Source organism: Seriola lalandi, unplaced genomic scaffold (assembly GCF_002814215.2).
Source record: "Seriola lalandi dorsalis isolate HSWRI2012SDOR001 ecotype SW California unplaced genomic scaffold, Sedor1 jcf7180002054378, whole genome shotgun sequence".
NCBI lineage: Eukaryota > Metazoa > Chordata > Actinopteri > Carangiformes > Carangidae > Seriola > Seriola lalandi.
The window spans coordinates 403,303-429,266 of NW_019524931.1; the positions used below are offsets into that span (position 1 = coordinate 403,303).

General features: G+C 40.6%; 2 protein-coding genes across 3 annotated transcripts in view; one reads left to right on the top strand and one right to left on the bottom strand.

Moving 5' to 3' along the window:
- sspo (SCO-spondin) overlaps window positions 1–11,453 on the bottom strand; it is a 71,318-nt gene extending 59,865 nt beyond the window's left edge. The window contains 18 exon segments of the mRNA XM_087174742.1: window positions 212–422; window positions 2,702–2,960; window positions 3,653–3,818; window positions 3,926–4,144; window positions 4,338–4,510; window positions 5,096–5,222; window positions 5,323–5,464; window positions 5,564–5,816; window positions 6,760–6,916; window positions 7,562–7,687; window positions 7,855–7,940; window positions 8,366–8,524; window positions 8,983–9,085; window positions 9,253–9,476; window positions 9,652–9,822; window positions 10,370–10,452; window positions 10,547–10,756; window positions 11,401–11,453. Coding sequence (XP_087030868.1) covers window positions 212–422; window positions 2,702–2,960; window positions 3,653–3,818; window positions 3,926–4,144; window positions 4,338–4,510; window positions 5,096–5,222; window positions 5,323–5,464; window positions 5,564–5,816; window positions 6,760–6,916; window positions 7,562–7,687; window positions 7,855–7,940; window positions 8,366–8,524; window positions 8,983–9,085; window positions 9,253–9,476; window positions 9,652–9,822; window positions 10,370–10,452; window positions 10,547–10,756; window positions 11,401–11,453 — 2,922 coding nt within the window.
- A 3,472-nt stretch (window positions 11,454–14,925) lies between these two features.
- aoc1 (amine oxidase copper containing 1) lies at window positions 14,926–22,044 on the top strand. Of its 2 annotated transcripts, none has more exons than XM_023409012.2 (5): window positions 14,926–14,989; window positions 15,707–17,245; window positions 18,184–18,472; window positions 20,224–20,356; window positions 21,014–22,044. In XM_023409012.2, exons 1-5 carry the CDS (start codon window positions 14,980–14,982, stop codon window positions 21,281–21,283), a joined length of 2,241 nt encoding a protein of 746 aa, XP_023264780.1. In that variant the 5' UTR covers window positions 14,926–14,979; the 3' UTR covers window positions 21,284–22,044. The 2 variants fall into 2 exon arrangements, with proteins under 2 accessions (XP_023264780.1, XP_023264779.1); XM_023409011.2 differs by lacking the exon at window positions 14,926–14,989 and adding an exon at window positions 15,254–15,418.
- The last annotated feature ends 3,920 nt before the right edge of the window (window positions 22,045–25,964 follow it).

Genomic DNA, 25,964 nt, shown 5'->3' on the forward strand with positions numbered 1-25,964 from the left:
TTGACTGCTTCATCAACCTCACTTCCGGCTGCATCTGAGTATTGCATTGGCTTTCTGCCTGGCTAACTAGAACACTGCGATGTAAAAAGAAGCTAATGACATTAACTACTACAAGTCAAAAGTTGTGAAAATGGTCTGTAGTTTCAACATTTCACATCTCAAAAGGATGTCCAATACACATTCAGAGAACAAAATTTGAGTTTCCACCCACTAGTAGGACAGTTCCTTGGGGACAGACACAGCCAGACAGAGGCTCTTTGCAGCTCGACTGCCCGACACTGGACCCTTGTTGTTGACCAGGGGGATCCAAACTGGAGCAGGTGAGGAGGCAGGAGCGTGGAGAGTAGATCAGAGAGCTTGGACATGGGTTCACCTTCTCACAGCTCTCTTGAGTGCAGTTAAAAAGCCCCTGCTCACACACACTGCAAAGGGAAGAGGAGAGTGAGCAGAGTGGGCACTGACGTCAACTGACAGGTGTTACTGTAATTAATGAGTATACTTCTACAAAAATCAAGCTTTATATTGAAATATCACTAGGCAATAAGTAAACCAAAGTGGAATTGGAGTTCTAATGTGCAAAAGTGCCCTTGAGCAAGATACTAAAAGTTTACAATGGATCAATAAATTTTCACTTGACTGTTACAAAACTCTACACAGTAGCTGTAAAATGTGATGAAGCAACAACAAAATGTGCTAAGAGGTGTAATTAAAATCATATCACTGGTATACCCAGCCAAGGCTTGTCATTCAAGGTGAATGAATGTACTGCACGTCATACTTTATATGAGTGTAATAATTGTCCAATACAAATTTCACTTTTCATGATAGCAGTTAATCAGGTCAATGGTCAGTGCAGGTACATAACTCGACAATTACAACACAATGATAGTGAGTCATGTACAAAAAGGAAAAAGCAGGCCACAGAAACACACGAACACATACAATATAACTGGACTGAGACAAATCTAGTACTAGTACTGGTCTAGTACTACTGTAATGCAACAGATGACTCTGAGTGATGATCTTTGCAGTTATGTGGTGAAGAGACGCAATGAAATCAACCTATCCTGTAGCAGGGAGCAGGAACATAGAGAGATTTCATTAGAGCTCTTACATCACCAGGGACTCACTGTGAAAAACATGCTGTCATACACAAGGGCAGTTTCAGTCATTCAAACACACATTATACTCATTGCACAGACTGAATAAAAAGATGGACATGACGTGACGTCACGCATAGGTTTTCTAAGGGGCGGTTTTGAAGAAACCTCCTCCTTTGTTGCCATCTTGTCAGTGCCTAACTCCACATAACTCCCGGCAAACTAATCCAAAAGATGGGCAAATAGGTGGGGCGTGTGTGGAGCCGAGGTTTAATAACTGTGGTGAGCATATGCTTATTGCCTTTAGCATCGTTAGCACATCTGGGCGTCTTGGTCGGTGGCTAACCCAAGGCTAACTAATTTGCTGGCTAATTAGCTAGTCAACGAGCTAAACTAACAAGCCTGTATAGTGAGCCAGACACCAATACCTGTAAAAAAAATCACTCACTTCACTTATTTGTCTGATATTTACTTGAAAAATAGTACAGAAGGCATCACCAGCACGAAGGAAAGGTAACGCTAAGTAATCCCAATTCGCTGAGGCACCTAACCGTTTGACGGTTAGCGGACTGTGACCCCACCCACCTGTCACTTAAAGGGGCCGCGCCCTCAATTACCCTAACTTGTTCTTCTTCTATGGTGTTTTACGGCAGTTGGTATCCAAAATGTTGCACTGCTGCTACTGCAGAACTTTAAGCCTTAATAAAAATTTTAATTGGTCATTTATATAAAATTTCACCCCTGTACAGTTGTCATGAAGGGGGAAATTAATTATAGAGACTAAAACCGCTTTTTGTACCAGGCTGTAAACAATTATCCTGAATGCTATCACTGGGCGCACACAGTTGGTCTCAAAAAACAACTAGAAAATACTTTCCCATACTAACAGGATAATGCAATCAAATAACAAAAGTCTAATCAAATAAATAATGATTTGACACAAAACATAAGCACATAAAAACATTATGTCTCTGTGATCTTTGGCCTTTAGTATTGTCCTCAAAGACAAACACTGACAGATTTGTTCATGTTTTGAAGACTAAACTGTATATTCAACAGAACTGTCTATTTCAGCGACTTAAGCCCACGCGATCTTATTCAAACAGAACCATGCTTGTGAAACTGTACCAAGAGATTATCTTGTAGATGCATCAAAGCTGTGTTCTACTGACAATGGAGAAAACATGCTTACTCACTCTTTTATCACAACTACCACATGATAAAAGCAGCATGCAGATAACTATAAAAGGAAGGTCCTTTTTTACGATGTGCTGTAAAATATCATCATCCACACAACTGGGCCACAAAGAGATTGTACTGAATTTACCTCTACCATAATGTTTTCTTTCGACAGGTTTAGTATGTCTGCTGTCCTTTATTGCAAGAGTATTGCATCTGTGCAACGCTGTTAATATTTAACTTAAGGGACCAGAAAACTTTCAACTGTGGTTTCAGCTGAAGTCAGAGTGGCCTTTTATTTTTTTGATTGCACAGGTTCCAGCACAACCTGATTGAATAAATATTTTAAACCTAAGACAAACAGTGTTAGTCAAAATATTCAAAATACGTGTAACAAAAACAGGCTCTTCTATACAACATACCATGTATTACAGTTATTCTGGATGACAGCCCCAGGCTGGTAAATCTTGTCTTCTTGCACACATGGGCACATGGTGATGGGCACACACTGGCTCTGGTGGTCCTGCACTAGTCCCGGTTGGCACTGGCAACCTGGAACACACATCCTAAGGCCCATCCCACCACCGTCATCACAACTCCAGCCCTGCCACAGGTCTGAACAGGAGCCCCCGCATGCACGACCACACTCCTGGTACACCTGACCCCCTGAACACTGGGGAGCTGTGGAGACAGGTGAATAGGAAAGGTTTTGAAAATGGCAAATAAGCTTGGTGTAGTTTGTGATTATTGCTTTAAAGGTTAAAACCTAAAGGTCACTAAATTCTGTCAAGGGATTTTTAGTGCCAGTGTAAAATGTTTTTGTAGTTCCCACATGAGAGTGTGCACATGGACACAAGTTCCTGATTAAAGCTTTATATCTTCTAAAGTACAGCTGCCAACATTGTTAAAACAGATGAGCAACACAGACATCCCACTAACTTTGACTTCTGACATCAGTTCCCTATTGATAACTATGGATAAGCTAAGCTGTCTCTGTATATACTGCTGCTGCTGCTGCTGCTGCTGCTGCTGGTGGAGGGGATCAAATCCAAGTCCAAGTGAAGTCACTAGTTAGTGATGTTGGTAAATTCAAAGTCATGTTATACTGTAAGTCTTTCTTGTGTCTGATGTCAAAGTCTGACTCAGGTCCAGGTCATGTCACCCTGCACCTTAGGAAATGCCACAGTTGTGTCCTGCACTTGTTATGTCTTGGACCATTCAAAAGCCTATCAGTGATGATTGAGATTACTCATATGGCAGATGAATGAACAAACAAACCAAATGAATGCAGTAGATGATCACTCTTCCCCTGACTGCACTCAGACATCTGTAGACATCTCAATCACCACTTAGCCAATGGCATTCTGACTTACGGCAGAAGGTGTGGTTGCGCCACTGGACTGCAACGCCCTCCTGAGCACAGTGTCGGGCGTAGGCAGTGAGGACGGTGCAGTGACAGGCCTTCTGTGGAGCGCAGCCACAAACCTCCGACAGACAGAGACGGAAATAGGGCTCCCTCTCCACCACGTCATGACAAACCTAATGGATTACAGAGGGAGGTGCAGGTGTGAATAAGAGAGGGAGACAGATGAAGACGAACTCACTCCTGAGATAGCAGGAGATTTAACACACTCCATACACACTACCTTAAAGACAGCGCTGTGGATTACGGAGCACACCGTCTCTGCGTAGTATCTCCTCTGGGTGTATGTGGTGCAGGGGTCAGGCGGAGCTCCTCCAGGTAGAGTACAGCGCTCTGATGTGAATTTCCCTGCAAAGGATGACACACTGTTCTCCACGTCTCCTTCTGGGGTAGTAAAATCATCATGCTGGTTCCAGGTCAGTGTTCCACACAGGCCTCGCACCTTGAATACAAATTAAATACAATTTGAGTCTCTTGTAGCTAAATTTAGTGCAGCATGATTTAAAACGGCACAAGTGCATCTCCAGTTTGAACTATTTTCAGAATGTGAAGGTGCACATCCTGCACTTAAGTTTGTTTCAGCTGGGGGTCCAAAATGGCACCAGTGAATGAACCATATGAGATGTAAGAATCACCTTGTTTGCAAATCCAGGTTGCAAAGTGATGAGGGCTAAAGGTCCATCTAGGTACCAGAGTAGCTGGGCTCCAAAGGTCTGGATTAGGAGAAATGAAGAAGAGGCCCTACGCACAACTAGGTCCCCTGTCACCACAGGCAACGCCTCTCTCTGGCCGTTCAATGTCACTGTACCTGGAAGTACCAATATCAACTGTAAGCAATCAGAAGCCAGTGAACACATTCAAAGTGAAGACTTCTCACAGTAGTGAGTAAGACAGCTTTAGGACTCATAGGACTTATAGTCTTACATTAAATTAAATGTTTTTTGTTGATTTTTCAAATATACACATAATTTTTCTAATATTAAGATAATTTTTATTTTTCCCTTGCAAAAATATCAGTAAATTAATTATTCAAAAGTTTAGTTGAGAATTATTGGATATAAATGCTGCATTCAAGTGTAAAGCAGCATTAATTTATTACTTCCAATTTTCTGGAAACAGCTGCCTGTTTCTACTGGAAACGAGGTTGATGGGAGCAGTAGGCGTAAACCAGAACCATAAAGTTGTAAGGTGTAAAATCAAAACAATGAGCTGAGAGGCACTAAATAGTCATTTGACCCATTGTTAATTAAACAAATATTGATTAATATGGTGAAAACATAGACATTTTCACCAGATCCAGCCGATCCAGGGATATTTAAAACTTCAGCGTGTACTGAGGTTTGCAGTACTAACAAGGAACGAGTCGTCAGGCAAGAGTGTTGAACGAACTCACCAGTGTCTGTGATGGTGACTGTGGTGCGAAGTGCTGTGACTGACATCTCCCTTAGACAACCCAGGCCTCCTCCTGCTGTACACTCCACACAGCGCACATTCACCACAAGCTTCCTGTCAACAAAGTCCTGAACACACACAGAGCTTAAGCACAAAGGAGAAGTGGCTACCACATATACAAATGCACCTTAATATTTCATTTACCAATGGCTGCATTTGATGTCTCACCTCTACAGCAGTGAACGGACAGCCTCCGCACTGTAGTGAATACCTCTTTTTGTCAAAGGTGGTCACCTGTAGCGCCCCCATCAGGCTGCATTGGGCTGCGCACTTCTCCCCTGTGCACTGCCACTGGCCTGCTCGGCACACGCTGGGAGGATTAGGGTGAAAAAGAAAAATGGGTGGTGTTAAAGGGAAAGTAGAGATAAGAGAGGTGTAGAAATGAATCAAACACACAGTTCACCCTCACCAGGTGTTGCATCTCTGCTGTATCCTGTCTCCTGACTGGTAGGTGCGTCTGCGATGGAAACAAGGACAATCGTCTCTTTTTAGACAGAGTCCCTGGTGAAGGTAGAGGCCTGGCGGACACTCACAACCCCCCACACACTCCTCCCTGCACTGGCCAACGGCTGCAGCAGGCCCTGGGGGTTGCGGGGAAGCACAGCTGGGGGGACAGGAGGACACACAGTCCGAAAACACCTGACCTCTGGGACAGACGCGACCTGGAGAGACAGAAAAAATAGGAGGAAAAAGTCCCAACCCATATATATCAGTATCATTTACTATTGCAAGTGCAAGGCATGTGATACAGCATCCTCTGTCCTCGATTTTCTAACTGGGTCAGGAATCAGATGTGTCAAGATGGTGTGCAGATCAGTTTTTTCAGGCCTTTCATGGTTATTGAAGTGAGTTCAGCTGGTCGGGTGGTTGGGTTCTGAGGGACAGGGTATCTTGAGTACTGGTGCGATGGAGATTGTTTTCCAGAGGGTGGGCATTGATGCTGTCCTGTGGGATTCCCAGTTGCTCCTCACAGGTAGCAGAATGGTCATCGGGGTCATGACAGGTGTAAAAGGTGTTCAGAGCAAAGGTTGTGGGATCAGTTTTGTGGAATTATCGTGTCTTGATTTATATCTAGTCAGAGTTTTCACTTAAAGCTTTGTTTTGTGTTTGTATTTAATGCGGCTTAATTCATGCTCCAATCGTTATAGTTGATTTTGGCATTGATAATGTCATACTTAATCTACCTTTTGATAGTTTAGATTTGCAATATTTTTATAATATTTATATATATTATACTATATTTATTATATATTTATAAATCAGTGGAATCATTCTGTGGTTTCAGGATTTCCATGTGTCGTTCTGGTTTTAAAAGCTTTTAACAAACTGAGGGAGGGTTTATGACACAAAATAACTACAAAATGATGGTTATAGCTGCATTCTACCATAAATATTCTTTCATTCCCAACAGGATTCCTGACAGTGTTGATGCTTTTACGCTCTTATTCCATCGCTGCAGCTCAGAATAACGTGAGGAGACTTTGTGATGACAATTGGACAGAAAAACTAAACCCAGACAGTGTGTGTGTTTTACCATAAATGCCATGTGTCTATTTTAAAACCTTATCCAGCTGAACCAACAGGTTGCCCAAACGATGATATTACCACAAAGGGTGGCTGTCCTCCACATTATGATGACATGCTGTTGGGCACACTCTCGGGCGTAGCTGGCCAGAGTGTCACAAACTGCCCCGTCCCTCTCTTTGGGTGGCAGGCTGCAGTACAGGTACAGACAGGTGTCGATGTATGCTGCTGGGTCCAGCTGAAAGACACAGACACACAAACATAACACTTTTAACTGTGAACCTGCATCAAATAACATGTAAAAGTCAGAAATGTACAAATCCTGTGCATAAACAATAGAAATGCACAGTATTGATTATGGATAAGTATGAATTATTTTTTGTGTTCATTGATTAACAGGTATGGGGAAAACCTTTACAAAGCACATGAACAGGATATGCAAACATGCACATTATATATTACATTATGTTATAAGTATAAATAATGACTGAAGTAAAGCCAATACCTAAATTCATAAATTCCTAATAACCAGAATTGTGCAACTCTAAGTGCATGGTAATACCTGCTGAATGTGTCATGAACTAAAACTACTCATTTCATTCTGCTTTGCATGAGTCATTTGTCTTTAAAACAGTCCCATGGCTCACATCAGTGAAACCCATTTCTTGGAACTGCTTTAACAACTGATATCCGGCAAATCATTTACTCTGAGGAGCTTTTTGATTTACAGCTCATTACACAAATTTACAGGCTTGGCTTTCAAACAAATTAGATTAAAAAATCTCTTTGTATCTTAGTGTCAAAATGGACCATGGGATCTGGTGAGTTGGCAAACAGTGGTAACGCCTAGTGACTGATACAGTAAATATCAGGGGTGTCTGACCTGGGGGTGGCAGTGTTTGAAGGGGTTTTCTAGGAGTCGATGACACACAGATTCTGCCTGCCTACGCAAAGCAATGTCTCCTGAGACATCGCAGCTGTGACCGAGCTCAGCTGCATCGCTGCAGCCCTGAGGGAAGCGTGGGACACAGAGAGACTCAATTACTGAAGGTGCATCTCAAAAATGCATTTTTAATAATTACTTAAAACAACTTATAGAGAAAAATAAATAATTGTTAACAAAAAAGTATAATATTGAAAAAAAAAGGGAAATACTCAGTGTATTCAGGACATTACTTCATTCTGATGGTCAGGAACTTTCCATGAGTTGCCGAAGCTGGCGGCAAACTGGGACACAGTTCCACCCATTGTGGTAAAATCATCTATAATAGAAGAAACAAATACCCTGTTACATCTGCACAGTAGTTATTAGGGTTTAGGTGAGTCAAGTTAAACCCAAACCAATCACTGATCGGAGACCAAAACAGAATACACTAACGTTTAGTTTCCAGTCTCACAAAATGGTTCACAGATGAGAGGCACAGTAGCTGAATATGGGAAATTTACTAAGCTTGTCACAAATGACTGTCATGTAATGTTGAGTCACTGCTATTTACGGTTGTAATTAAGCCTAGTTCATCTGATTTGCACAAAATGTGGTATTTGCACAAAATACCACTAAGCCAAAAAACCTCAATTAGGTCTGAAAAGTAACAAACACAAATGATTTCTTGTGGTCTCGAAATAATGTCATTACAAAAATGATTTCAGGTACGGCATGAGCTGGTGTTTAATGCGCTTATCTCACCATCAGCGTTGTTGTTGTAGACTCCACAGAGCCCCCTGGTGGACGCCAGGTGCTCGGCGGTCACTGTCAGGTAGACCGTATTGGCCATGTCAAACTTTACTCTCACACCCAGGCCACTCTCCACAAACACAAAGTCCCCCAGCCAATGAACACTCACTCCTGTAAGGAGGATAAAATAAATATGGTTGTTCATCTACAGCATTTTATTTTTGTAAGGTCAGTGAAGAGTATTTCCATCCATCCATCCATCCAGTTACTTAGACAATGGATATGAAGTCATGCAATATTAGGAGATAATGTAAAAATGCTGTAAATTATTGCCAGTAGAGATAAACCCAACAATGCTCTGCTTGTAGGTATTTAAACTGGATGAACACAGGGAATTGGTCAACATAAAAGACACTTAATTTACATTGCACTCTTGAAAAAAAAAGTTTGTTTTATGTTTTAAATGGATTAAAGTCTATTTCTTTATTTAAGTGTACTTGGTTCAGTACAGATACCAATCTGTGTCATGATACAACAAAAGCATAAGGGGGATTTTATATTATTTGAACCTAGACTTTCCTGGTTAACAATATCAGATTAGAAATGAAACTTTAGTGACATCAATTTACCATTTTGGAAAAGAGGTTCTCCATTTGGAACAGGACGGCTGTTCAGTGTCAAGTTACTGTGAAGAACGGAGACCAAGTCTAGACCCAGCATCATCTTTATAGCCTGAGAAAGACAACAACCAGTTAGCAAATATTTCCATTATATTGTCTTATTGCACAATGGCAAATCATAATCAAAGTTACAAGATAAACTGGATTTCACTGGCCCCCAACTAAGCTCCACAACGCTTTATCAACTCCATCAGCGGTGGAATCTGCCATGTCTCATACCTTACTGCAGTCTCCTCTCCCATCACAGACTGTGCTGATGTAGACTGCCCATGTCCCATCAGTAGATGAGGCCAGCAGGTAAGTGCAGCTGCCCTGGAAGTGGAAGTGCTTCCTGTCAAAAGTGCGGTAGTGGGCTCCCCCCCAGGACATGCAAGTGGCCGAACCCTGTGGCACCCTGGCGCTACCCAGCAGACCACTACGCACCAGTGGGGAAGACTGGGAGTCTGGAGACAAGGGAGAGAGGAGGGAGAAGTAGTATAAATGATTCATATAGTACTTATAGTGTTGTAGTAATATGAAATACAAACATTGATGTCTTGATGAAGATAAAGAGTATCAGAGAGAGATGCAGGGGGATTTAGAGAATGAGAACCAAATCAAGGACTAGTGTTTTCTGACCAGGAAGGAGAGTGTAGGTGCAAGACAAGCAGGTCTGGTCAGAGGCGTTTCTCCATGTCAGTCCCCATAGGCTGCTGCAGCACTGCTCCAAGGACATAAGGGAGGAGTTATGAATACCGGGGAATTCCTCACAACTCCACGTAGAGTAGCACTGACCGCGCACGCCCACACCTGGGAGGAAGACAACAGAAAGATTAGGTTTGAAAAAGGATAGAGAGGAGAAGGGTCAGAGACATGCAAAGGAAATTTTCCGGCATGTATAAAGGTGGATTTTCTCAGATTCACAATAGTTGCTTAAAAAGTTTTGAGTCTATAAAGAAACTAGTGATAAATCACTGTTAGGTTGTTTTTATTCTATTATGTTATAGTGATTTGTAATCACTTCTTATGTGCGATTAAATGAAAATGAGCCTGACAACACCAACAACCAATGTTTGGAAAATATACAATATTTTAGAGCATAAAAGAAATAAGCAGTAAAGTCATATCATTTTTACTGTCCTGTCTAAGTTTGAACATATACCACTATACAAAAGATCAGATTGGTTCTATTTTAACATTTCTACCGATTTGTAGATAATGATTTAATATTTTGTTTATCAGCAAATCTGTATTTGGAATTTCACTACTGATGGTGCAGTGTCTCATTTCACATGTACAGGAAGCATGATGCATGCATAATGTACATGGAACTGATCTGTTGGTTTCTTGTCCTCACCCTCAGAGCAGCGTGGGCCGCCCCAGCCCTCACAGCATGCCCTCACTGTCTTGTTCACCATCTTGCTCTCCATCTCTGGGGGTCTGAGGAGGGCAGACACATCAGGTGAAAGTCAGTATATACATAACACTGTATGTCAAAGTCAAAAGATTGAAAGTCATTCAGCTTTCCACTTACTTGTACAAGAAGCAGGAAGCCTTGGGCCCCTGCTGTTTGTAGTAGAGTGCGATGCCGTCGTCACCTCCATGCTTGACACGCATCCTGTCCACGTCTAGCCTCCAATCCCGGGTGTTGTACTGATAAACCTCAGAGCAGTTCACTTCAAGCTGTAGACGTGGGGACAGGACTCTCTCCACTCTCTCCTCCACCATGTGTTCGCACCAGTGTCTGGAATGTGATAGATAGATTTAATTTCCTCGCTAAGCCTCTGTGTTCAGGTGCAGTGGTGTGCACAAAGATACTTGCACTTGACCCAAGGTCCTCAGTTCCTCAGTTAAGAATAAACTTCAATTAGGTTCCTTCATAAAACCACATTGGAATTAGTATTAAAATATTATCAGTAACCATGTAATACTAATGTAATAATATGGCATGCAAGCCCCTTATTGAAACCATGCCCAGCAGAAGCTTATGAATCTAATTCAAAGGTACTTGTACTTGACTCAAGGTCCAGGAATTTTATAGAAAACCCAGAGTACTCACACAAACCTTAACCACTTCATCTTCAACACAAAGTCTGACTAGAGTTTTTAACTCTAAATATCTACTGTGGCAAGTATTTCTAACAAAAACTGGGTTAAAATGAGCACTTGCACTCGAAGAAACATTATTGTAAAATTAATTTACCATGACTTTAACCACAGTTAACACTGTGATCTGTAGGCTACATTCAGACAAGTGAATCATCCTCATGACTTCATGGCCACATTTATCTCTCTGCATAGTCTTTCTCATCTTCCTTGTCTCTCCTCCCTTTATACGGTGTTTAAAATGCGCTAAATCCTGCTTTGACTGGTCTGAATCATACTTACCCCATTCCCATCACTGTCTGAAGTCCAAGCAGAGTCAGCAGCAGTGTCTCCATGTCCTCTCCTAAGTATTTGTGCAAAAAAAAAAAAAAATTCCTGGAAAAAAAAGTCCACATGCAAGTCCATATCCAACTCATATAAACTGATCAAACCATTCCATATTAAATTCATTGAATTCATACACATTTCTATAATCCCATCTTCCTGCTATGATTAAAGGTATCCTTACCTTTGAAGTGCTTTTGGGAACTCTTTGGATTTTTTCCACAAAAAGTCCTTGGCTTGTTAAATAATATTCATATTTTTTTTGTGTTTGATTTCATTTTTTTTCTGTCACTTTTTTCTTTTCTTTTTATCCACAAGTATGCAATACAGTCCACAGTGAAGTGATGCTTTGCCTTATAGGGGGAGCAGAGCCCCAGAACCAGGGTTTTAAATGCGGGGGGTGACTCATGGGATGTACAGTAGCATCTGAACCTGCTGCCATTGGACATGACTGGTAATGTCACAGCTGGGAAGGCAGGCATTGGTTACCAGACCTGTGACGGACACATCCTCTGAACCTCACCCTGTGAAACATTACAGGACGCTGTAGGTGACTGCAGGGGTGGTGGAGCCTCAGCCACAGAAGAAAGAGATGTTTGTCAAAGCCTAATCCTGTAAAGAGACACCTTTCGGGAAGGATGATGGGGCATTTATTCAATGAAGCGTGTCAACAGACATGGGAACTGAAAGCTTTTAGACTCACCACTATCCCAAGTCTGACCTCCTGACCCCGCAGCGAGGAGGCTCAAACACAGCTGTCACCACAGTACACTTTAGCTTGAGCCTAGAGGAGAGGGAGGAGAAGCTTCTGTTGGCACAAGATTTTTGCTTTAATAGTTTAAGCAAAAAAGTGTGTCAAAATTGACTTCTTTATTTTTCCTCCACGTAGGCCAAAGCTGACTTTCCATTGCAGCCTTGGAGCCTTTGTGTATCTTGACAGAGATAACAGTTAGCTGAGTCACTGTGTTCACTGTGTCTTAAAAAGCCTCTTGGATAAGACATGAAACGTCTTCAAATATCTACAACCAAGTCCAGTTGCCCTCGATACAACTTTTCTGGGAAGAGTCACTGTGTTGGTTCTTCATTGTCATTTATAGGAAGACGGTGAGAGGAGAGGGTAAAGAGGGAGGTTAGAGGTGAAGGTTTTATTAACCCTACGTTCAGACAACAAAATACAAGAATAAGAGTCTGCAGCCATGCTAGCAGCTGCATGAGGCTGTTTGAAAGCACAGTTGTGCTTTGTGCTGATGATAACGTTAGCATGCTGACATGCTCACAATGACAATACTAATGTTGTAGTCATAATGTTTTCATGTTCAGTATCTATTCTGTGTTAGTATGTTAGCATGCTAACATTTGCCTATTACCACTAAATATAAAGTGCAGCTGAGGCTGATGGGAATCATTACTTGTTCAGGTACTTTGTCATAACCAAAATAATATTTTGATCTGATGAAAAGGCATGAAATCAGTTATACAATTCAACCAAAAATGTCAACTTCATGGTGACACTAAAAGGAAAAGTCTGGGAATTGTCAAACTCTACAAAAACTTCATGGCAATCCATCTGGTAGTTGAGATATTTTGGTCTGAAGCAGTGGGCTAGCCAACCAACACAAGACATTGCCGTCCCGTAGCCGTGGCTAGTTTTTTTAAGCAAAATGTGTATGGAAAGTCACTCTCCTCATTACAGTTGATGAGATAAATTAACCAGAAAGTCCAAGAAGCTTCAGGTTGTTTTTTGTACGGGTGAAAATTAGAAAGACAGACATCTTCACACAAACTTACAGCTTACCTTAATTTCAGACAGAGGCCATTAGTAAGCAAGCTTGGTGCATTCAAAGTGCAACATGGAAAATTATGGAACAAAAAAAATACAAGGCTGAAACATAGTTTAAAGTAATCTACATTTATGTCCTAGATTACTTTGGGGGGACACGTTGGGAAATTGGGGCCCAGCCCTCTGCACCACACAATACTAACAGTGAGCTAAAAAAAAAATGTACCAGTCAAATTAAAACTAATTAGCCCACAGTGAAATCAAGCTGCTCAACCAGCTGATTCAGGTATAAATATGTGTAACTGTGAGAAAAACATGTATGCAAAAAATACACATTAATATGCAACAAGTGCTATTTTCTAGTTGAATATTGACACTGATGCCAAATAAGCCTTATATACAAGGTAAAAAGAATATAATGTTCAGTTGGGAAAGCTTTCACTTGAGCCTCAAACAATGATCACTTGGAGCAAATGAACGGGCAAAGTACAACCTTGTCACAATAAATGTATTACAAGTTGTAAAACATGCAACAATGTGCTCTACAGCTTTTTGGATCTAAAAGTCTGACATCACTTTCAGACTTTTAGACTCAACCTTTGGTGTTATGTTGCCCCTGAGCAGCTTCTCTAGAGAACCAGAGGTTTGTGGCTAAAAGCATTTTAATGATATCTGACATATTAGTGTTTATTGCTGCATTTCACCAAATTGCAGCCAGGGAAACCTGAAAATTCCCCATTATTGAGAATTAATTTTTTTTTTTTTTTTTTTACAGTTTTTGATTCCAAATTCATTTCTCACAAAAGAGTATATGGTAATAATAGTGAAGAAATTATTATGACTAAATTTGAACAAAAAGCAATTTCGACAGGCAACTGAAGATATTCATCACCTGGTTTGAATCATATTTGAAGGATATGGACTAATTACACATAAAACATTTCACAGAAAACTAAATTCCCTTCAGTAAAACAAAATAATTGTTTCTTGAGCCAAAGAAGAATCATTAAAAGTTAGTGCTTGGCTTCAGTCTCTAACATTAAAAAGACCATAATCCAAGCCAGAAATCTTGATGTAGTCATTGACTCAGATCTAAATTATAACACCACGATTCAGACAATTAAAGATCAGCCTACAATCACCTTAAGAATATATCAAGAATTAGAGGACTCAGCAAGATTTAGAAAAACTTCTGTGTTTTTATCCTCAGTAGGTGAATATATACTGTAATGGTGTCTTTACAGGTCTCTCTAAAAAGTGGAACACTTGCAGCTACAGTCCTCACTAAGACCACTAAAGAGGACAACATCAGTCCAGTTCTCAGGTCTTTACACCGTCTTCCTGTGTGTCAAAGAGCTGACTTTAAAATACTACTGGTTTATAAAGCACTGAATGGTTTACATTCCTGATCTGCTGCTAGATTACAAACCATTCAGATCTCTCTAAAACTAAACTAAACTTTTTATATTGCCATGCATTCTTTTTCTCATGTTTTTTATGTCTGATTTAAAGTACTTTAAATTGCCCTTTTGTTGAAAGGAGCTTTACAAATGAACTCCCTTCACCTTGAGCAGGATGAATTAAAAACAGCACCTGTTATTTCATCATATTTACAACACACTGTTGGCCAATCAGCCCCCTTCACTGCAAAGTAGGAGGTTAAATATAAGCAGCAGAGCATTGAACAGTGCATTAAGAGAGTTTGGAGAGAGACTGGATCGTTCCACCTTAGTTTACAAAGCGCCTGAAGCAAGAGGATGACTACAGGTACAGTGGCTTGGTCTGTTTCTTTGTTCCTAATACAGCTACAGGTGTTTTTAAAGGAAGCAGTGGACTTCTCTAAAGTCAGTACATCAAGTATCACAACATTACATAAATGCTATTATGTAATCTGTAAGGTTAATAATTAGATTAATTCCAAAGAATGTGAAAAATTACACTGAGAACTTCATGGGAATTTTAAAATTGACCCAAGTGTGAAGTGCACCTTGTGGGTGTGCAGCATGAACAATGCAGGAAAATAAACAGAGAGCAGAGAGAGGGACCATGTTCACAATGAATGTTTAGTAGCAGTGGCTGATACATGCTGTTCCTGTGGAGAAGTAGAGAAGAGAGTTATATAATAAAAGCAAATAGAGTCAATGGAACAAGGAAGGATTGCTTATCCAGCTGCGAGAAAGGAGAAGAGGAAAATGGGTGAGTTTTTCCTTGGAATTCTGCAGGAGAGATAGCGCTGTAGTTTTTGATTCTTTAGCTTATTAGAAGGGCTATACAATTTTTTGGGAGGAAAAAAGTCTGTTTTTATACATTTGAATAAACAGAAAGAAAGCTCTTCTTTCTGGAACTCCCTATTTCAAACTGTTAGAAACATGATTTTCTCTTTTCAAGAATGAAAAATTATTAAGTGATTTCACTGAACGTATTCAGTTTTACTCCCTAATTTACTGTATTCATGCTGGACATTCTTCTCTCATTATATTACAGCCATGAGGCTTCTCTGTCTGCTGCAGCTGGTCTGTTTGGTTGGTTGTAGTGATTCCAGGAGAAGAGAGTGGGCTCATCATGGCGCCCCCATGTTTGCTGACCTCACAGTCCGTGAGATAAAAGCTGTCCGGGCCTACTTGCATGGTATTCCAGAGCTGGACCTTACTGATGCTCGTAGCAAGACTCTGCAGAAGAACAGCATCCTCCTGATTGAACTCCATCTGCCAAAGAAACATGAAGCCCTGAGAGCTCTGGACCGTGGACAGGCCAAACCCCAACGTCAAGCCCGTGTGGTCATCCAGTTTGGGAAAAGGACTAAACCCAGCATCACTGAGTACATTGTCGGTCCTCTGCCCTCCCCAAGTTCTCATGTAGTCAAGACCTTCAAAGGGGATAGGCCTATCCGGTTTGAGTCAAGGCCTATTACTGCTGCAGAGTATGAACATATGCATGACATCCTCGTGAAGATCACAACCAAAGCTCACAAGCTTCTGTTTGAGACTACAGGAGGGTTTTCCTTCACTGACTGCTCTGACCGCTGTCTGACGTTCTCTGACATAGCCCCCCGCGGGCTGGGTCCAGGTGAGAGGAGAACCTGGATTATGTTGCAGAAGTCTGTGGAGGGTTATTTCATCCACCCAGTTGGGTTCGAGGTATTGGTCAATCATCAGGACCTGGACCCCGAAAAGTGGACTGTCGAGAAGGTCTGGTACAACAGCAAGTACTTTGACAGTGTTGAGGAACTGGTAGAAAAATATGAATCAGGAGATGTGGAGAGGGTCAAACTGCCCGAACATAACGACGATGACCTCTACTCCACCTACATCCCCCGGGGTCACAGCAACACTCCCACCAATATCCATGGGCCAAAGCTTGTGGAACCTCAAGGGCCTCGCTATCAAGTTGACCACAATTTTGTCGAATACTCTGGATGGTCTTTCGCCTACCGAGTTCGCTCAACAGCTGGGCTTCAAGTCTTTGACCTCCGTTTCAATGGAGAAAGAATTGCCTATGAGATCAGCCTCCAAGAAGCTATTGCCTTCTACGCTGGTGATACTCCTGCTGCCATGCAAACAAAGTATATTGATGCTGGCTGGGCAATGGGCAGCTCAACATATGAACTTGCACCTGGAATTGACTGTCCAGAAATTGCCACCTTCGTTGACCTTTACCACTACTTTGACACAGACAAACCTGTGCTCCACAAAAATGCACTCTGTATTTTTGAGATGACCACTGCTATGCCTCTGAGAAGGCATTTCAACTCTAACTTCAAGGGGGGGTACAACTTCTACGGGGGTTTGGAAAACACTGTGCTGGTTTTGCGGACGACCTCAACGGTTTACAACTATGATTACATCTGGGACTTCCTCTTCTACCAGAATGGGGTGATGGAGGTAAAGGTCAGCGCCACTGGATACATCCACGCCACTTTCTTTACACCTAACGGACTTCACTATGGTACCAAGGTGTATAACTATGTGCTGGGTAACCTGCACACACACCTAATCCATTACAAAGTGGACCTGGATATTGCTGGTGAGTATTCCTATTGTCACCTAGTTTTTTTTATATCCTTTTTAGCACTGACCTCTTTGTAAAGATCCTCAGTGATCCAGGTCATGATATATCTTAGAGCTTTAGGCAACTGGATTAGCTTGAGGGTCTTGAAGATGTTTTACTTCTCATCCGCAAGGCTTCTTCAGTTCTAGCAGGCTAGTGGGGAGGGCCAGGCATTTAACTTCTTGTGGGGTCATTGACACCTTGAGGGTCGTTGAGGAGAGTCACTGACCCACTTGGCCATTGTGTGAGTCTTTAGTGTCTGATAAATTCTGATAATAGTAATAACAGTTAGTTCTGATAATCCCCAGCTTGTGATTCCAGTGGGTGGTGTTTATTGGCCATAACCATAATCCTTTCCCATACCGTAGTTGTCCGGCACAGACATTTTATGAAGCTGGAATATATATTATATTAAAACCTTATACGTTATTGTGCAGAATCCTCTAATATTGACATTCTTGGTTGTCAATGTGGTCAGGAAAAAAAAATTCAAAAACTAAGACAATGTAGTTTTTTTGCTCCCTTCCCTCCCTCTCAATACATTGTTTTAATAGTGTGTATTTTGAAACTGTGAAGACAGTGAAATGAGGTAAAGGGCACACAGGAAATTATCTTTCACCAGGTCTTTTATTTATGCCAATCCAGATAAAATGTCTTTCTGGACTTCAACCCTGTCATAAAGGAGGCACCTAACTGTTCTGTTGAAATGTGTGCTCAAAGCTATGTGCTATGTTGAAGTCAACAACTTAATCTTGTAAAACCTGTCTCTAACTTCCACTACTTTTAAAGTTCATTTAAGCTGGCATTGCTTAAAGAACTAGCAATGGAGAGTTCTGATGCAAAAGTAAATGTATTGTGTCTCAACAGACAGCTTACACATTAACATCTACCTTCTGACAATTCTTTGCTTTCAGGTCGAGAGAACAGCTTTGAGTCGTTAGATCTGAAATTTGTCAACTTCACAAATCCCTGGAGCCCGAGTCATTTCATCGTCCAGTCCAAACTCCACAAGACAGAACACAAGACCGAGCGATCTGCTGCTTTCCGCTTTGGCAAAAAGTTCCCTCGCTATGTGCACTTTTACAACCCAAATGAGAAAAATAAATGGGGGCAGCAGAAAGGTTACCGAATTCAGTTTAACTCACATGCCCACAGTGTCCTTCCAAGAGGCTGGAGAGAAGAAAATGGCATCAGTTGGTCAAGGTAATAAAATATTTTCCCAGTGTTTTGCTAGAAAAAAATTTATGATGTAAGTATGGCACCACCCCAAATGTCGGTTCTTCATCTTTATCTTCATCTCATACGCATTGTCCCAAATTCAGTCATATTTGGCATCTTTGGACACATTAGGATCTCCACTAGTTTTTGTGCATTAGAGCAAAGTTTGCACACAGAACACAATTTGTTTGTAATGATTGACCCCACAGAGGATCAGTGGGGTTAAAGATCTTAATCCTTGGATTAGGAGTTTATTTGAAATCAGGTCAAAGTAGAGTTGGATTGGGAATCAGTGGAAGAGCACCAAACAGTCACCACTGGACTATTCAAGTGAAGTGTTTGCAAACTGTGTAACTTAAATGTACAAAATTATATACCCATTACGACATTGGCCATTGTCAGCTCCACTGGTCTAGTCCAACAGATGGTGACAACCTGACAAAAAAGGGGTGGTCAACTATAGGATTTTGTAACTTTTTATCTTGCATATTTGCATTGCTGTAGCGATTGCAGAGGCAGTAGCTCTGCGTATTAGTGCTATAATTTTACTCACATCAGATAACAGGAGCGCAGACTTCCTCTGTTAGTTTTGTTAGTCAGTTATACTTCCTCTGTTAGTTTTGTTAGTCAGTTAACCACACAGCAAGCCAGATTATTTGTCCGACATTTACATGAAAAATCCTCCCAAAGACACCACACGGCCGAGAGGTCTCAATGAGTAACTAGACTAGTCGACTGTGACAGCACCCATGTGTCACACAAAGCGGCTACACTCTAAATTGTGCATATCCTTAAGCCTTAATAAAATTTTAAATGTTGAGTAATATAAACTTTCACCCCTGTACAGTTGTCATGAATAAATAGTAAATTAGCCATAGAGACCAAAACCGTTTTTCTTGTACCAGGCTGTAAACATGTTTATGTCTGCTATAAAGTTGGACATTTTAACATGTTAATCTATGGGGACTGACTCACTTTTGGAGCCAAACTCCAGTGGCCGTTCAAGGAACTGCAGTTTTAGCCACTTGGTCGTGACAAACACTTCAGGCAGCAGGAATAACATCCACTTGCTAAAAGGCTAACAAGCTAACAGGCTGACTCTGCAAAATGAAAGTTCCCAGTCAGTCCCTTCGGTATTCATCATCATCATCGTTATACAGGTAGGAGTTTGACATGTGCAGGGGTTTTCATGGGCTGTGAGTATCAGCAACAACTGAGTCAGGTTATGTTGAGTATTCAGGTCTTATGAAAGGTCTCTGCAATAAAAGCCATAGGATGGGAAATCAGCAGTTATTAAGTTACTCACCATTCACACTGCTTAGAGTTAAATGTTGTCACACTGCATGAAAGCTGAGAAACACTGTTTAAGGTGGTAATGTTTCCACTTGGAGTTAGTTTGGTAACATATAAAAGCTGAAAAGGCGAAAGAGCGAGCATATGCCTATTTTCTGGAGGCAGTATGTACCTGTGCAGACCTGGTATGAATCAAACTTGCAAAAGAATCAGTAGAAAAGAACCACTCACATATCAACAGAACTGAATGGACCAGTATCCAATAATTAGCCCACTACATTTTAAATGGTAAAATAAGTTAACACGAGGAAGAAAAACTCTTTTTGAAATGACTACTTGACAGACAGGCTGATGTGTTGTTCCTCTGTATGAATTCTTTGTCTCTTAGCTGTCAGAATGACAGGTAATGTAAAAAGCTGACTGGTGAACCGTTTTGTCTGCAGGTACCCTCTGGCTGTGACTCGTCATAGAGAGAGTGAAGCCACCAGCAGCAGCATTTACACCCAGAATGACCCCTGGGAACCTGTTGTGTCCTTTGAGGACTACATCCGCAACAATGAAGACATAGTCAACCAGGTACAGTAGTGAACATTAATATAGGCATATCTACATTCCCTGTTCATGTACATGACACAGTCCACACTGCTCAGGAAGGTAAAGCAGACATGAGATTTATATCAACGTTCTTGTTCTCATTAAAATAAAAAAACTATCTTCCAACAATGTAGAATAATTCCTTTAACCTAAAGGCATTCCACTGAAAAATCCAACATTTTTCATTTTGCAACTAACAAATAATGATATCTTTAAAATCAGTTCACCCAGAATCTTAATGGATCAATACGTTGTCATGATCATAAACCATGGTAACATTGTAATTGGCAAATTGTTGCATGGTTTTTGGAATTTGCTGTTAGTGAGTATAAAAGCAAAATGACATGGACAGTCCCACTGTCATGATTGATTAATGGACACCATCATTTGTGATGTTTGAAATGGATTCCTAGAAATGCTGTTTACATTTTGGGGAAGAGGTTGGGTGTTTTTTTGAGATGTTACATCATTTGTTTAAGTGCACTCTTCCTAGAAGCATCTGTCCTCATGTCTGCTCATGACAACTTACGAATGTTGAAATTTCTTCTGTTTACACTTTTAAATGGATAAAAACCAGATGTCCTTTTCTTTGTACTATTCTAGAAATTCTAATGCAATATTTGCTTTTCCTGTGTGCAGGACCTGGTTGCCTGGGTGACAGTCGGCTTCCTGCATGTGCCTCACTCTGAAGACATCCCCAACACAGCGACACCTGGCAACGCAGTGGGCTTCTTCCTCCGACCCTTCAATTTCTTCGATGAAGACCCTTCGCTGGCATCCCGAAGCACCGTCATTGTCCGGCCAGGCCAGGATGGCAAACCAAAGGTCCAGAGATGGACGCCTGAGGTCATAGGTCACTGTGTGACAAACAAGCCATTCTTTTACAATGGCACTTATGCAGGAGTGTAGAGGTGTTTCAGGGTTTTGCCAAAAAGTATTTTAGCATTAATATAATTTTGCTCCATTAAATTGTACAAACTCAGATTAATAACAATTCCTTGAATTATATAAAGTCAGATTTATTGTCAGTAATTGTCAGCAAAATCCATGTAAAAAAACCCTTTCTTATAAAATATGCTTCTCAAAGCTGGTCATATATAACTTAGCTTATAGAGGTAGAGTGAGAGTCTACACATTGCACTAAAAATTTTCCACTCATGTCTGACTTATTTGCTGTCTCTCTCCAATCCTGCTGCATCAAATTAAGGTGGGGGAGGGGGCCCTGAGAGCTCCAATAATCCTGTGTTGGGTCTCCGTGGCTGAGGTTTAGCAGCAGCAAGCATCCAGGATGCAGGATGCTCTCTATCCGCCCTACTGGGTGTAAACTGCTCTGCTTGCCTCCCCGGAGGGAATGTTTTTGCTGTGCAGACAACTGGCCTTACAAAGCAAACAGCCTGATTCCGGATCCTTCCCCGCAAACAGTCCAGGATACCTTGCGGCGCCGTCGCCCCTGGAAACTGATCTTTACATACAGTGTGACAGAATGTACAAAACACATGTAACTGCTTTGTCCTTTATGCACACATTCCTGACATAGCCATGTCACTCGCACCAAAGGATTTTATAAAGTGCCAAATAAATTGTTTTGATGATATTGTATGTTTTTTTATTTGATGATTGAAACTTTTCTGTATTAAACAATAATCAATAAACAAAGTCTATGTTTCCCAGCATGCTAAATATAACTCCTAAGGAAATCGGTGGACTTTGCAGTTGGAAAGTCGGTTTGTGTGAAGGGTAAATACGTGTTTTTGAGGTGGGTGAAAAAGAATCCAGCCAACAACTGTTGTCACAGTCTAAGAATCTTTTTTATAGGTGTGTGCCAGTGTTTTACAGTGCACATTATAAAAGAGGGATAGTATGAGAGCTATGCGCGCATTAATGAATGGACAACATTAGAGGAGGGGACAAAAAGACAATGCGAATTGGCTAACAAGCATTCCTATAGCTATTCCCATAGCAATGATGGTCTTGACGTTGCAGCTGTAGGACAGAACTGAACATAACACAGTTTGTTCATTCTAAACTGGCGTAGACACATTTTACATTAAAAAAATCGTCTAAGCATTGTGAAATTTTATTTCATTCATGCCTCTATGCCGTTAAATCATGTCTTCAAATCTTTCTGTAACCGCATTCTGAAATCAGTGAAGATATGTTTTAATCAGACTTAATACTGATTTACATTTATATAAAACCATTAAAAGTTGTTTTACGAGACAGCACAACACACAGAATGTTTCCCTGCTTGTTTAGTAGGACACAAATCACAGTACCTTCATAATACTGTACATATAGTCTAAACTTAAAGATACCTATGGAAAGAGAAACTCTGAAAGTCCATGCACCAAAGAGAGAAAAATTTGACAAATAAGTATAAATAAATAAGTATATCCTTCAAGAAGATGAGATCATTGTGCCTGAATTAAAAGCCTGTGATTTTAGATGGTGAGTTGTTGCCACCTAGTGGTTGCTTGAATAATTGCTTGTCCTATTAGATGATCAGCTGGGTCGAGTAAAACATCTTTATTTTCAAGTAGAAATTATCTTGATTTAAAAGGACAGTGCCGATTTTACACATGGGTTTACTCATTATGGGGAGTCCTGCTCATCTGAAAAGAGTTGTTATAATGTCGCCTGTGGCTCTGGGGAGGCTTTCTCCAGTCTGAGACAATATCCCTTATAATCTCATCAGAGATAAAGCTACTTGTACATGAAGAAAAACAGAAACTGGGCTTGAAAGATATAGAGATTTACCAGGCAGGCGGGGTCTTATCAAATTCCATTATGGAAAGTTAAGATTACAGTTTTTTGAGCTTGATCCACACGAGGGACTTAAAGTCATTTTGGCCTGTGCTGCATCAATTTTATGAGGTGAAATATCCGTCTCTTTCATAAAGAGTCCTACAATATTAGGTGGCCAAAGTTTAATATGGTATAGTGTAGTTATAGGATTCAGTGATATCATAGATACTTGCTATATTGACGGACTGTACTGCCGCCATCACTGGAACTTTTGTCTGGTTTTCAGTAATTCAAACACCTGCTCCACTGGATTGAGGTCAGATGACTTTGCTGTATCATGCTACCCATTTTGTTTTACATAAAAAAGAACCTTAACAACGTGTCTACACAGAAGGCAAAGTGTATGGGCTCCAGAAAAAGGGGGTTATGTCATACAACATGTCACGTGTGTGGATATACGACAGTACCTTGCCGCACTAATACTGTGTATGTTTTAAGGATATCGTAAAAGCAATCAAAAATTGCAATCACATTAAAATAAAAAACTAAAGGAGAAATTCCCTCACACATAGCCTAGCTTGTGAATTAGCATCCTCCCTCCCTTCCTCCCTTCCATCCTTCCTTCCTTCCTTCCTTACTTTCTTAGTTTATCTTCCTTTGTCTATTTCCAGTTTTGGCTTTGCTCTAATCATCCATCTGTTATTATCAATAGATGATTAACGCTCATTCATTTAAGCCTTTGTGTGAACCGGTCAGTGTGACTTGGGAATAGAAATATCACATAAGTTTGAATGATCTACATCCTGTAAGACCCAGCTACAAATATCCTCTGAACATGAATCAGAATCAGAGTTTTTCCAGTGGTGTGTAACAGGAAGATGTAACAGTAAACACATTTGTACTGAGGGAGTGTCATCATCATTAGACCATATAACTGGCAGCTGTAGAAGCTTGAGTCTTATTTCCCGCCTTTCAAGTCACACGTACTTTTCACATTGTCATTAAAATGCGGATTATACAAAATATAACTTCCTGTTGTGTCAGAACACTGTGTAATACACTGGTCAACAAATGACTGTGGAAGGAGAAAGCAGTCATAGTGACAAACCCTTGGCTCAGATTGAGCAGGATCAGTGGAAAAAGTGTCGACCACTTACTGTCTCTAGTTGCTCCCTTCTCACACTCCAGAGGGAGGCCAGCATATCCATGAGCAGGACTCGCTACCTCTTCGATGAAGCGTGTTAGAGCACCCTCCTCCTGTTCCTCCACGTCCACCCTCCAAGACACTGGCTGCTCGGCCTCATGTCATCTGTTCCTGGATCGTGCCTTTTTATGTCCCAGCACCACAGTACATAGTCTGCAGGACATTGGGTGGTCCAGCTGCCGTCTGTGACTCTGACTCTGTCAACATGTTCTTGTGAACAGGATAACTCAAAATTAAATACATAATAGAAACTTTACACCTACGCCACAGGTACTCTATAAGGAGTAAATGATCTGATTAGATTACAAGGCACCTTTCAGCATATTTTGCATATTGAGAGAACACTGGTTTCACCTTAAAGCTACAATATGCAAATTCCCAAAACTCTAAAACTTGACGCTTTAATTATTAAATCCAATCTGAAATAATCTGTAATGACTCCTTGTATTCTTTTATTCTTATTCATTTTCATTCAATTTTATTTTAAGACTAGATTATTGAAAAATTGTGGACATTTTCATGTATGTATTATGATGTCATCTGAAATGGAAATAGAAAGCTAAATGGAAAGCTAGAATATTCTAAACAAATATTGAGTAAATACAAATTTAATATGTGGTATCAAGGGGATTAGACCCCTATTGGTTGCAGCTTTTTAACTGAAATGGTAACTTTGTCCAGGTGTATCTACCTCATCTATTCAATCGCTTTTAAGCTAAAACTAAAACTAAAAAGACGATTGTCATATCAATGTTGTATTGATATGAAAACAAAGCAATATCACTACTGATTGATTGATTCATTTTGCATAATGACTGTTATCTTAAAGACTCCCAGTCAAATGCTCACTATTTCACCAGCAGGTAATTTTGTATTGGACAGTAGACATTTTTAATCACAACTTTGCCCCTCATATGACACTTATCTGGAGCAACAGCAGGTGTCTTGTGCACAGAAACAAATCTATGTATAATGATGGTCAGTTAACATCAGATTTATTTCCTGGGCTTTCAAATGAAAAACTCTCTTCGCTTGAAACTCAATGAATCCACCACTTACAAGTTGCATACACGCTAGCGAAGGAAGAACAGTTCACACTGAACAGTGCCATAACCCTGTAATTCATTTCTTCATATTAAATTTAATCTTGATAATTATGTTTGCATTAAATACAACAGACCACTTTTTCTTCTCCTGCTCACACACCAAAGTGTTTTAGGATGAAACGATGATAAAATATCTGGTTTATTGACCTTTGTAGGTGATGGTATAATTTTTGACTCCTACTAAATGACAAAGAAAAAAAATGTTTTCATTCATAAAACAAGATTCCTCTTTCCCTCTGTTTCCTTTGGACCGCACTGTAAACAGTTGGCAACTTGTTGAAGACCTACAATAAATGTTTTATATTTATTTTAGATTCCATAATATTGTCTTTAAATGCGATGTTAATAAAGTTACACCGAACATCAACAACAATAATAAAGACCTGGATGTCGTGTTCAAAGATGGCGCCTCTTTCAGTCCAATGAACGCTGCTCACGGGGTCCTACGGGGTTGTGGCGCTCAAACTACCGCATGCTGAACGTCTTCCAGCCGCTCCTCTCCCACTGACTGTGAGCCTAGTTCCCGGAAGAGAGA

What these genes read in the sequence shown, in the direction of transcription:
- aoc1 (XM_023409011.2), top strand. Translation starts at nt 15,364, where the DNA reads ATGGAACAAGGAAGGATTGCTTATCCAGCTGCGAGAAAGGAGAAGAGG. An exon ending in AAAGGAGAAGAGGAAAATGG is followed by an intron (nt 15,419 to 15,706) that starts GTGAGTTTTTCC and finishes ATTATATTACAG; the next exon opens with CCATGAGGCTTCTCTGTCTG. An exon ending in AATGGCATCAGTTGGTCAAG is followed by an intron (nt 18,473 to 20,223) that starts GTAATAAAATAT and finishes TTTTGTCTGCAG; the next exon opens with GTACCCTCTGGCTGTGACTC.